Here is a 13,406-nt window from a genome sequence, read left to right on the forward strand (position 1 = left end):
ATGCATGAAGAAAGTAACTAAGCTGGCATTCACACTAAAGCCTCATAGTAACATGCAACAGGTATCACATGCCTTTCCACAACAAGGAACTTTACAAAGAAACAAATTCAAACTAAGAAGTGCCAAGTTTTAAGGGTTTAATGATGGGTAAGTAAAGACTTAGATGCCATCGTTACGTATAAAAGCAAAAAGATTGCATCTTTTTTCCTCAGAGCAACAAGCTAAATATCTGATTGCAGAACAAACAAGGTCACTCTTGCTAACCATAGCTCACAGGCAGAAAGTAGGTCACAGGTTTTGAGCGGACTGCTGCAAGGTCTCTCAGAGATGATACTCTTGCTTTCTTATCTCCATCCTCTTACCCTGATCACAGCAATAAACACACCTTCCCTTGTCCACCATCTCCATTTCTATAGACACATATCTAATCCTACCTCCTCCTAGTTCTCCAACGTATTACTCCATCCTCTAGTATCTCAAAGCAGCTATGCACAAATTAAATACAACAACTTCAGTGTGATCATTTTCTGATCTGTGCAATTTATCATGTTGTAAAAGTTGCATCTACTTGAAACTATACACATTTACTCCCAGCAGGAGAAAAAAAAACAACCAAACTGTAGGAAGAATTTGCATATCATACTTTTAATCAGCTATTCATTGTAATTTTTTCCTTTCATAAAGTTGTACCATAAAAGCGGTCACTTTGTGCACAGAAGAATACCCTGTATATCCATCGTAAGGTCTACATTAGCACGCTACAAACATTCTAACTACCTTTGTCCACACTATCTCTTGATTTTTGCAAGATGATAACCTATTTTCATGTCATTTTTGTCTGTTGATGGACACCAAGTTCTATAGCAACAATTTTTCCCCTAATTACTGGCATTTTTCAAGACTTTACAAAAAGGTGATGAAGTTGTCCGAGATACTCATGACAACTTTAACTCCTCCTGACAGAGATAAATATATTATGTGCAGAAACACATAACCAAAACCTAAACAAAAGCCTTGTACTAATTTTTAATGTCATGATTTTCAAACTGAAGAAACAGAAATTAAAGGCTTATTTAAAGATTAAAAGGAATTAAAATTATATCTCAGACAGATAATTTAAATAAAATTATCTGTAGGCATAAACAAAGAACTTGAAATTAAAGACATAAAATATGGCCATCATATTAGGGGCAAAAATAAGCTAAGTGTTAAAACAGGGAAAGGGCTGAATTTGTCAAAAGAAACTACTTTAAAAGGTGAAAGACAGAATTATTAAAATCAGCATTTAAGACAAGACTTCAACATCAACATTCCTACAAAATAGTTCCATAAAAAGACCTTATGGAAGAAAACTTTTTAAAAATTTTAATTTTTTTTCTTTCTTTTTTTTTTTTCCAATTTTCAGTGCCTTCTCAAAAGTTGCTGTTCCATAAAATAAGATACTTGTCCAGGTGACTTAAGTAATTCCAAGAAAAGATGTGTTTTACACCAATTATAATGTAAATCGACGAACAGTTAAAAGTTTTAACAACGGAATTCATTGTTATATTATACTAATAATTCTCAATTCTGTGCTAGACTGATGCACTCATTTTGGTGTGTGTTCAGACATACAGATTCACACATTTATATGTTCCTACACCACACACACAAACAAGTGGAAAAGTCTTTTAGAATAGGCAAGTTAGCAATGAATACTCATATGTAGGGACTTACAGGTTCTTGTAATTCTGCTTCATCCCAAGCTCCCCAGCCACCATCTTCCCAGCTTGTTGATTTGCCTGCTTTAAGCAAAAAAAGATTTGTCACATGAATACAGCATAGGCAATGAAAAACACATTCAGAAAGGATTGCTGATGGTTGTTTTCCTTTCCCCACCAATGCGTTATAACTTCATTTACAGCAGATACTAAATGAGTTCTACACAAAGAAACATGAAGTGGCAGAAATGGCTGTCTTACTTCTCTGTATTTACTTCCATTTTTGACACTATGGAAAAGCAGTAACAGAAGATGTTACACCTGTTTCCAATTTATACTTAGGTTACAACACCTGTATCAAATTAATTTTGACAGACTGCATCTAGAACCATGGGTAAGTAACATCTTACAGTGCCTGGTACAAAACATCATTGATCCTTCAACAGCGCCTCTCTGCACTTTACAAGAACAAATTATTCAATCAAATTTGGGTTTTCTCAGTTTCTCACAGACATTTCAAGAGAGCCAAGACATATTTCTAGTTTTATACTGCAAGCTGAAGCAAAGAGTGAAGGCATAAGGGGGGGGAACCCTATGTGTCCTCTTGACAAAAACTTTCTCCAGTAGGTACAGAGACCTAAGACCTCACTGCAAAATTTAAACTTTAGCTTGATTTATCTAATTATTACTACTCAAAAGACAACAAAAGCCCCATCCTGTACATATTAGGCAGCTACAGAGGGCAAGTAAGGGGACAACAGGCTCTCTCCAACCCTTCAGGACTCTATGTATAGGCCCCGAATGTTTTACTGACTGGCATAAGACAACCTGTAACACACCACAAGAACCACATATGCACAATTTTATGAGAAACAGTACTTCTACACATAAGTAAAAAAAAAATCTTCCTTCCCATAATGGTGTATTTTGATTTGGTTTAAGTCAATTGCAGGATCAGCCAGTAGCAACATAAGCTCATTTTAACAGGGAATGACAGTACATGGAAATTCCCCTGTGACAACAAAACATCTGAGCCCAGTATAATGCAGATCCCACCACCACTCCCCAAAGCAGCCAAAGCAAAAACTGAAGCTGTGGCCTCTGAGGGGAAGATGAGCACAAGGACCTTGGCTATTCATGTCTTTGCAAGACAACGCAGAGGAAAGTTAATGAGACAATGATCAGTTTCAATTATGTCATTCAGAAACCTCAGAGAAACCACAAGCTTACGAAATACCTCAAACACCTGATAAAATAGAGATTCACAGAGACAGGCGTACTTCTCAGTTGGTTTGTAAGAGTGAATGTAGTAGTCTCGTGTAAAACAAAAAAAATCGTGATTCTTTCACCTAAAAAAACAGAACTTGATGTGAATTTAAAAGACTATGCAAACGGTAATTATGCACAGGCATTTAGTAGTAGAAGATGTACAATTCTCAGACACCACCATCATTGGAACCCTCAATAAGTCAAGAAGCATCACTGTAGTTCGGGAGAAAAGCCAAGCACTGACTTCCCTCTAGAAGCACTAGCATGAAATATGAAGCAGTAACATCAATGACTTCAAGCCTTTTCCAAGAATTTCTTTCAAGTTTTTCATTAACTGATGTCATGGCTACTTTGACCTTAAGAAGTTCTTTAAATGCCATGTCTCAAATTAGTTGAAATTTAGTTTTAAGCAAGCAAGACCATTTTGGATGGTCAAACAGTACAGACAAGAAGGTTTGTATCAAGAACACTCCAATTCTATTTGATCTAAAAACTCTGCTTCCTTTACCACCAAACAAAGGCAGAATCCAGTACAACAAAACAGAAATCTGTATTCTGTCTGTTTAGGCAAATTTTTAAACTTTTGTATGGCTAATGAAGACAACCTTTAAAATAAAATTTTTAGCTCATGCAAGAAACTTTCTACCAATGGTGTTGAGAAGGTATTTCACCAGACTGTAGAAGACAAAATGCCCACTCTATGAATATCTTTTGTTAAAACTGAAAGGTCTGTACCGTCTACAAAACGGGCGATTCAGCCAGTTTAACTGCATCATCATCAAAACAGATCTGACTGCACAGTTATTTCAGGCATAACTATATAAGCAACAAGCTTCCAAGGGTTACGGTCCCATCTTGTATTTGAGGTTGAGAATTTTCCGGTGTACAAATATATAAAAGAGAATTATGGCAAATACTGTTGAATATAAACCATAAGAAGAAAACAGTAACTAACTTCAATGTTTAGTTTAAGACAGCTAACAAAATTCTACTTCTGTTTACACATATTATCTCAAAAGGCAACAAAACCTCCTTCCTATAAAATTCATGGAGGAAAGAAATCTGTCAGTGTGCCACAGTCCAGAGAGAAACATAACCATACCCAAGAAACACAGTCATGGCCAATGCCTTCCCTACAGCACAGAGCAGACCAACCTTTCCAAGAAGCATCAGCCACCTCAATTCTGAGGCTGAACACCCAACATAAAACTTCAATTGTAAGGATTCTTGCTGCCTCTTTGCAAATAGCTACATTTTCATGGTTGTTGTCATCTTCCTTGGATGAAGCTAGATCAATCAAAAAAGAATGGAAAAATGAGGTAATGGTGATGCACTATCCCACTGATGAAGCTGCAGAGATCTTTCAGAACTGTGACCTGCTCTGCAAAGCCAGCCTCTCCTCCACCTTACAAGGGTTTACAAGTTTGCTCCTTCATATCCATCCTCCACATTGTATAGACTGCCCCTGCATGCGCTAATCATATGTATTTCTCGAGCCCCTGCATGCATTCTCTCCTTGCTTCCATACACTAATTCCTTTTTAAAAAAGAAATTAAATTAAAAATAAAATTGTTTCCTTACCCATGTTATTCAGACACTTCACCTGTGCAATGGCTAGTGAAGCAAGGTATTAAACAATAGACAACTAATCTCTGAAACAATAGACAGAGAAGCAACAGAGGGATACACCTGTCATACTTAAACTCAAAGCATGCTGTTATTCACCTGTGCCAGTGAACTACAAAACATGGCACAGCAGCTGCCAGCTTGCAGAGACTTTCCCATGCACCAGTACCTCATAAGGTTGGTCAAGTGAGAGATGACATAGGATCCAAGTTCTGTTTACAATGAAGCTTTTAAGAAATACCCCACCATTTCTTTTAGTAACATTACAGATCAGAACTAGCAACTGTGGAATGTAAGACACTATTTAGTAACCAATACCTAAACAAGTCCTAAGCAGTTCTTGACTTGCAACATGTTTGTTTCTTCCAGTCCACTGTTGGGAAAAATCAAGCTTTCCTGTGCAAATCTGCATTTCCACTCATCTCTATCTAGTAGTAGACGCCTGGTAAACAGTTCTCCCTACTTTGATAAAGCAGCAGCAGTATTCCAGATTTTGTTTTACTGGGGAGACTGCAAAAATAAAAGTTCATCTACTGGGTCTACAAGAACCACTTCATTCTTTAATTTGAAGCATATAGCATTAAAACTCCATCATCAGCACATTTGAAACTTGAGAGCTGCTTTAAATGCTGCACATGCACAGCATTGGTTTTAACGTATAAGAGAATTCATTTCAACCATATTTATCATTAACTTAAAAGAACAATTTCTACCGATAAGCATGTTTTGTTTAAAAGACAAGAACAGAGGAGAAACTTCAGCAACAGATCTAGACCAATGAGGTCTAACTGGCATTTAACAGGTCAAATTCAATATGAAAGATGTTTTTACTCCATCTAAGACTTCCTCCCCAAATTGCAGAATCTATCCCTGAGCCCAGAAAACTGCCACTGTCCTCCCTTGCAGAGCAGCATGATGACCTGGGGCAGGCAGCAGAAGCCATTCCCTCCTGCCCTCACATCTACGTTCCAGCTCTATGCAGCAGGTTACCAGAGGACATGCTTGGCATGGGCTTGCCCAGAAAAGTCTTTGTTTGCCCAAGTGGGAGAGCATGTGTTGAAAACTGGACCCCCAAAGCCACAAAGGTCAAACTACCCCTACCCTACACTGATATATAGCTTTAAAACAAGCAAATTTATGTTCATAGACTATTTCTTTTAATAAGTAAGAAAAATATCAACTCATGCACAAGCTAGTAATCTGTCCTCAACGGGTTTTAGATTATTAGCCATAAAATATCAAACTGCATCAGCCAAAAGACTAATATGTACATTCTTTGTACATATAAAAATTGTAAATAAAATCAAGTCATGCATCGATTTGTTTCATATCTTAATGTACTGGTTTTGCCTGGCATAGAGGTAATTTTCTTCATAGTGGGTGGTATGGTACTATGTTCTGGATTTGTGATGACACAAACACACCAATGTTTTAGCTCTTGCTGAGCAGTGATTATACAGCATCAAGGCCTTTTCTGTTTCTCACACTGGCCTGCAGCAAGCGGGCTCAGGGTGTGCAACAAATTGGGAAGGGGACATAGCTGGGACAGCTGACCCTAACTACATCCCATACCATATGATGTCATGCCCAGCAATAAAATCTGGGGGAGAGAAGGAGGAGGAAGGGGGTGACATTCAGAGTTATGGCATTTGCTTTCTGAAGCAGCTGTTACACATGATGGAGCCTTGCTTTTCTGGAGATGGCTGCACACCTGCCTGCTGATGGGAAGTGGTAAATGAATTCATTATTCTGCTTTGCTTGCATGCAGAGCTTTTACTTTACCTATTAATCTGTCTTTATCTCAACCCACAACTTTTCTCACTTTTACCCTTCCGATTCTCTTCCCCATCCCACTGTAGGGGGAAATGAGCAAGCAGCTCTGTGGTATTAGCTGCCTACCAGGGTTAAACCACAACGCTTAATTGCATGTGTGTAGTCTGTTGGGTTTATGTTCTTCCAGCTTGTTTCCCATTCATGCTTTAAGATCTTATAAAATTAATAAGTAATCATTTCTTGCCCTACTACTTAAGTGCAAGAGTTTAAATTTTTTTCTATGTTTATGTACTGCAATTCTGATACCATTGGATTGCATAATTAGTGAAGAAATAGAAGCAGTTTCTTTTCTCTTCCGGCCAAGGAATTTTAGATATAGTTTAGAATCTTCTTGCTGTTCAGTAATCATAGGCCATTTATTGCCAAAGCTCCTCCAACATGGGGACTGACAAATATATTAGGTTGTTTTGCCAGCATTACTAGGAAGCCCCTTTTGAGAATAGTATTACATTTACTTTCTCTTACCACTTCAGACATCCATAAGGGGGGGACACGACGACATGACACTCTAAGTTAGCTCACTAATCTGAAAAAGAACCACTTGAGCAATTTCTCTTCCTTTAGACGGTCACAATTGCTTTCAACAGAATAAAAGATGACTAAGTTAAAAATAGTCCAGATACTACACAGATTCTTTAAAGAAATGCTGTGAATTTCCATGGCTTACAGTTGTAACAACTCCAACAACAAAGTCTGAGAGTTTGAGGTACCATGGGGGGGGCGCGGGGGGAGCTTTGTGATGCTATATAGCACAGGAAAGAAATGAAACAGACTGCATACAAGACGTAGTAATTCAGCTTTCTTTCAGGTGTGACAGCTTAAGTTATAGCAAGAAAGAAGTTATCCAGTAAAGGAGGTGCTAAAGCAGCAAAAAACTCAGGTGCCAAAATAATTTCGACAAAGTACTCTGACACCACCCTGTTGTGTGTTGAGAGCATGTCATTTAGTCTTCCCCATATCTCAGAATGTATTAACAATTACAGCCGTAACACAGTTCAGGTAGAGTGCATAGTTTTATGATATTTTACATAAAAACTGGAAGAAAGGCATCTTAAATGTATATAATGCAATCTGGAGAGGGAGGATCTGATTAAAGAGGCAATACAAAAGAGCTTGTCAGAAAACTCTTCAATAGGAATATACCAAATTCAGTAAGAGGGATACAGAAACAGTTAAGAACAACCCTACTGCTAAATGCAATCTACAATTTGATTTTGTAATGTATTTTTTTTCTTTGTAACCTTGTTTGCAACTCTGAAATAAAAAGCCTTGCCTTCTGTATTTCTGAATTAAATTAGCTGATCCAGATAAAGCAAACTGTGCATGCACAACTCCAAAGATGTTATTTAGAGCAACCGGGCTGAAGAACACTTTTCAGGGTGCTGTCAATGTAACAGGGCTGGATTTTGAAGAGTTTCTCTGCCAGGCTTAAGCCATGATTCCTACTGCAAAAAGAAGCAGTAAAGTGACACCTCATAGCTCTGAGCAACCCCCCAAATCAGGGGGCTGATTTTTTTCTTCCCCCTGAATAAGCAGCAGCATCTCAAAGCTGTGTGCTGTGCCACACACCACTCTGAAGTGACCAGCTCACTATCATAGATGCAGGTATCATTACTTGGAAACTCCCAAGGACAAGTTTGGGTTTATTTTTTTCTTCTTATTAACTTCATTTAAGTAATAGGAGATAAACATACTTGGGAACTAAAAATATCTGCACACCAGGAAAGTACTCTTTTTTAAATTTCATCTTAATGCCCCCGAAGTTCAGCTAGCAGCAGTCCTACCTAGCTATGTCACTGAACTGCTACCATCAAGCCTATCAAATGTTTTAAAACACACAGTTCAAGCTCAGAGTCTACTTGAAGAACAGAGAGATGTCAATTTAAATAAATTGTGGTTAAATTCCTCAAATTATAAAGACTGTAGAAAATGTTATGTGTCTTTATTGCTCAATTTTCTGCTCCTTTCAGTTAAATATCCATTAATTTCTTAATGCTAAAATTCTGTTATGCATGTGAAGCTTTATCACATTTTGCAAATAAGATGGATTTTTTCGTTCACGTGTATACCTTATAGACAGTTGTATAATGGAGTTAACCGTTACTGCTGTTTTTTGATCTAGCCAACACACATCCCAAAACATCTTCAACACAGCACGCTGCCAAATTAAAAGTAATGCAAATACTTTCTATTCCCAGTATTTGTACATTTGAAGCAGCAGTTTTCAAAGCCACTTAGATATCACTAGGCTCAGGCTCCACAGAGGATTTGTGCCTCATTATTAACATTAACTTTTCCCAAGAATCTTAAGTCCTCATGCTTTATTAGTCCTGTTCATTAAAATATGAAAAATGTTGAAACCCTTTTTTTTCCCTAGAGAATAAAGGTATGGCAACTCCATATGAAGCATCTTTAACCAGCTTACTCCACAATATCGTTTTTATTTAAGCCATGTGAGGCAAGATCCACCCCAACACCTTTTATTCTAACATCTACAATAAAAAAGTAGCTATATATTGCTTCATGGCAGAACAATGGTCACCTCAAACAGTCTATAAACTTTACTTAAGTTATTTCAGCATTGCATTATCAGCAATCTTAACATATGACTGCATAATGCAAACAAGAACAACATGAACCCTTCCTTCCAGTGTTTCCTGACCTAGCAGGAAACAGGCACCTGCAGAACTGACTTTACACAAGGTTCAAAGGAAGAGGACACTTCTTCTCTTCCTCCCCAATTTACCAGACAAGTATATCCTTTACACAAACTAGACAAACTGTTGGGCTACAGCAAAAGATTAAGTGAAGTTGTAGTTGATGCTTTCCATCATCTTTTTCCACTGTTGAATGTGTTTAAACATTTACCTATACAAAGGAAGGAAAAAAAAAAATCAAGTTCCCTTAGAATAAAAGTGCAGGTTTTTTTTTAAACTCAGTTACCTACATCTGTATTTTTAATATAAGTAGCACTTTGATAAACCTTTTCAAATTAAATTTGAAACTGACATTTGATATCCAATATCTGACAGGAGCTTTTTAAAATTCTACTTAGCACCTAAAACATCAAGTTATGACTTAAAAAAAGAGTAATCAATTTTTTCATTGAAATACTCTTTGTTAAATAAAAATATTTAACAAACATTTGTTTTCCTAAGGTAGCCAGCACTATAACCTTTAAATATTGGTGAAAGAATTTCCATACAAATGCAGCTTAACTTAAAAACAAAAACAAAACAAACACACACACAAGAAAAAAATAGTAAATAAAAGGTGCTGGTTCTCCAGTTTAAAGTAAAAAAATACTTAGAACTTTGACATGTGCTTATTAATATTTACGTAACTGTTTATATGTGAATAAACATAGCTTAAGTTTAGTACAAAAGCTGTATTTGATAGCAAATGAACATACTTTCTTTGTTGAACTTACCAGTAAAAACAAACTACTCTTTAGCTTTTTTTCCCCTAAAGAGTAAAAATATAAAAGCAGATTAAATTTCACATTTCTAAATGTACAACTTTATTCAACTACTGTTTTAAAACAGTGCATTCTGCCAATGCAACAGTTTTTACTAAAGCATTCCCTGATAAAAAACATTTATTTGTATCTTGCTTAGTTAAAAATATTTGCCTTGGCTTTTGTGCCCTAAGAGTGCAAAATGCACTTTAAAAAAAAAGCCCAACAAAAACTTGCTTGGACAAAATTTTTTTCTTTCCTTAGTGCACAACATTAGAAGTAGAGATTTGTTTTATGTTCTCACACTTCTTCACTAACACTTTATTTACAGCAAAGAGTTCTTCCATGTGGACAATGTAAAAGGCAAGGTACACAACAATCATCAAAGAGAAAAGGGAGTAATTTTGGACTGCCATGCAACAAGTCACTTGCTTACTAAGAAAAGTGAATGAATTAGTATGTATGTGGAAAAAATAAAGGAACAGAGACTGAAAAACTGAAATAAGTATTTCCAACCAGAGCAAAAACTCTGGGTGCAAGACCAAGAGCTTAGCAGTAGCTGCAGGACCTATTACCATCTCAACCTGAGTTTCAAAACAACCCTGCAGCTTAGCTCTTCAGTTGGTTATGCCACAAAGTAGCAGCAGACTTGGAGGAACAAGCCTAATGGCAAAAGAATCTCCTGTTCCACACAGCCCAACCCAATTTTTTCTAACCTGGGATACCTCCACAATTTACTTATTTCTAACTTAAAATCCTTCTGCATATTGTTAACAGTCTGTCTCCCTGTCCAAGATGAAGCAGAAATCCTTAGTGCATTCAAAGTGACTAAATATAATCTTACTTAAAAGTCACTTTGGGAACTCTTAACTTGCTTACAATTATGCTCATTTATCCTGAACCATGAAAACAGCCGTGGTATCAAAAAATCACAGGAACAAACGCAAAAGATTTCAATGAATCTAAATAAGCAATATTTTGAGAAATACTTCATTCTGAATTCTGACGCTCTGCCTCGATGACTGAATGAGCAAATATAAAAACAGTCCAGAATACAGTCAACTCATTAAAATGGAAGAACAGCACATTTTAGAACATACACCTTTGTGTCTATCATTTTTGTAGTTTTACAACATACTAAATGTTTTCTCTCTTTACAGCTGCCATTTGATAAATCCACTCCAACAGAAGTACCCAAAAAGTTATTTTACACGAACTTCTCTCACATGTACCACCAAATACAAGAAATATTTTCATTTCTTTCAGAAATACTTTTAGAAACACAAACACATTACAATCTTTTGCTTTTATCTTCAGTATTCAAGAGGCACTAACGGGATCCTACTGGTTCCAGAATCCCTCCTTTTAGATACGGATGACACCAAAACAAAAGCCATATGGACTCTGTATGCGTTTTTCAGAGCATTGTTACAGTCAAACAACAAGCACTAGTACCAGCACATAATTGTTTTCTACCAAAAGTTTTGGACAATGAAGACTGGCTGTATAAAAGTCTTCCAGAATTACTTTCTTCCAAGTGCATTTCAACAAGTAAATTAAATTCAATCTTGAACACGAGAAAAGGCAATAATAAAATATAACAACGTGCATACAGAAGTTTTAGTGGTAAAGTTAACTAGCTGAACATATAGTGTACTTTTAAAACTTTTTCACAATTGTTGTGTCATCTTTTTAACAGGACGTGTAGTGACAGGACAAGGGCCAACAGTTTTAAACTGAAAGAGGGTAGCTTCACATTGGCTATAAGGAAGAATTTTTTTACAGTGAGGGTGGCGAGGCACTGGAAGAGGTTGCCCAGACAAGGTACAGACATCCCACCAGTGCCAGCGTTCAAGGTCACGCTGGACAGGGCTTTGAGCAACCTGATCTAGTGAAAGATGTCCCTGCCCATAGCAGGAGGGTTGGACTAGATGGACTTTAAAGGTCCCTTCCAACACAAACCATCCTATAATCTCCCCCCTCTTTATTCCCCCACAGACCTTTTAAGCTTTTTAAAAAAGCACCTTGCTGCTTTCTCTCCTAGCTCTGTTTACAGTTGAGAGGGCTTTACAAGCATCCTCATTAACCTCTTCAAACACTTTCCTTCCATGCTGTTGCCAGAAAAACAAGACATCAGCCACATATAGTTAACACATTACAGCACCAGCAACATACAGGCCACTGTTTCGTTTCCCTGTACCGTCTGTCCTGGTTCTTCTTCTGTTGAGTATATGGATTCTGTGCCAGACAGCTCAGCTTTTGCCGTGCATTGCCCCACGCAACAGAAATCTGGTCCACAGCTTTGGACTGTAGTTGCTCTAAGACTGACTGCCTTTTTATTTAAGACGCCAAACTAAACCTTTAGTATGCTTTAAGCACGTTTGGCATTATTAGACAACCCTGCACGCACAACGCTTGTTAACTTTACTGGAACGCTTTCAGACAACCGCACTCTCAGCGAGAAAATTACAAACTTTCATCTCGAAGTTAGCGGCACACAGGGCCTGTGGCCGACGAGCTTCACCTACGCTCTACAGGATACAGACCGACACCTGAGCACAGCCGAAACTTCCGGACACCAGGAGAATCTGAACCTGCAGGGGAAGATGTGGCACCTGCAGCAGGAGAGTCGTCTTTTACAGCCCTTTATCACGACGGTAACGATGCCGAGCACTCAGCCACCCGCGGTTACCCCCCCACACGCCCCCGGCGCACTCTTGCGCGGACAGGGACGGTGAGGAGAGCCGTGACGAGCTCAGCCGGCACCCCCGGCCTCGCCGTCAGGCAGCCCCGGCCGTGAACAGAGGGCAGGGGCGCACGGAGCCCCGAGGGGGCCGCGGGGAGCAGCCCTCGCCACCGCCGCTCCCACACACGCCCCGCCGGGCCGGGCCGGGCCAAACCGGGCCCCCAGCTCCCCCGCACCGCGGGGCGGACTCACCGCCCTCCTTGCCGGCCGCGACACTGCCCTGACGGCGGTTGGGGCACAGGAATTCGCGAGCCGCCTCCAGGTCCTGGAAGTGGCCGAAGGGAACTAAGGCGCACGACATGGTGCCGCTACCGCCGCCGCCACCGCCCAACCCGGAAACGGTCGCCGACTTCCCTCACGACCGGCGCCGCGCGGCCCTGCGCAGGGCGCATGCGCGGCGCGGAGAGGCTCCTCCCCCCCGTCTCCCGCGGGAGCTGTCACGTGATCCCGGCAGGCGTTGGCGGGGCGGCGTCCGCCTCGGGCTGAGGAAGCGGCGGAGGTGGCAGGGCCGGGATCGCGCTGCTGCTCCTCCTCCTCCTCCTCCTCCTCCTCCTCGTCCGCCGGGCAGCGACGTGGCTGCTTGCGGTAAAAACCAGTGTCCCAGCGGATGAGGCGGCGGGATCGGCGGTGGCGGGCGCTGCCTTCCCGCCGCCGTTCCTGAGGGGAATCGCGGCCTACGTGTCCGTTTTTTCCCTGGCCCTTGAGCCTGCAGCTGGCTGGGGCCGCCGGGAGCGGAGCAGCGCGGCTGGGGTGCGAGCTGCCGTATGCCTGCGGC

The 13,406-nt window shown here is 39.8% G+C and overlaps 1 protein-coding gene across 2 annotated transcripts in view; it reads right to left on the reverse strand.

Annotated features, from left to right (window-relative positions):
- The window catches only part of RAB3GAP2 (RAB3 GTPase activating protein subunit 2 (non-catalytic)), a 48,980-nt gene extending 36,010 nt beyond the window's left edge, over positions 1-12,970 (reverse strand). Inside the window, exons 1-2 of one of the 2 annotated variants that reach the window (XM_010562149.1) lie at positions 12,824-12,970; positions 1,717-1,781 (exon numbers count right to left, since the gene is read on the reverse strand). In XM_010562149.1, the coding sequence (XP_010560451.1) occupies positions 1,717-1,781; positions 12,824-12,932 (174 nt within the window). In that variant the 5' untranslated portion in view covers positions 12,933-12,970. Of the gene's footprint in view, positions 1-1,716; positions 1,785-12,823 lie in introns of both variants that reach the window. The other variant, XM_010562148.1, reaches the window with a different exon arrangement.
- Between the last annotated feature and the right edge of the window lie 436 nt (positions 12,971-13,406).

Source organism: Haliaeetus leucocephalus, unplaced genomic scaffold, assembly GCF_000737465.1.
Source record: "Haliaeetus leucocephalus isolate CR32 unplaced genomic scaffold, Haliaeetus_leucocephalus-4.0 Scaffold156, whole genome shotgun sequence".
In the NCBI taxonomy this organism is placed as follows: Eukaryota; Metazoa; Chordata; class Aves; order Accipitriformes; family Accipitridae; genus Haliaeetus; species Haliaeetus leucocephalus.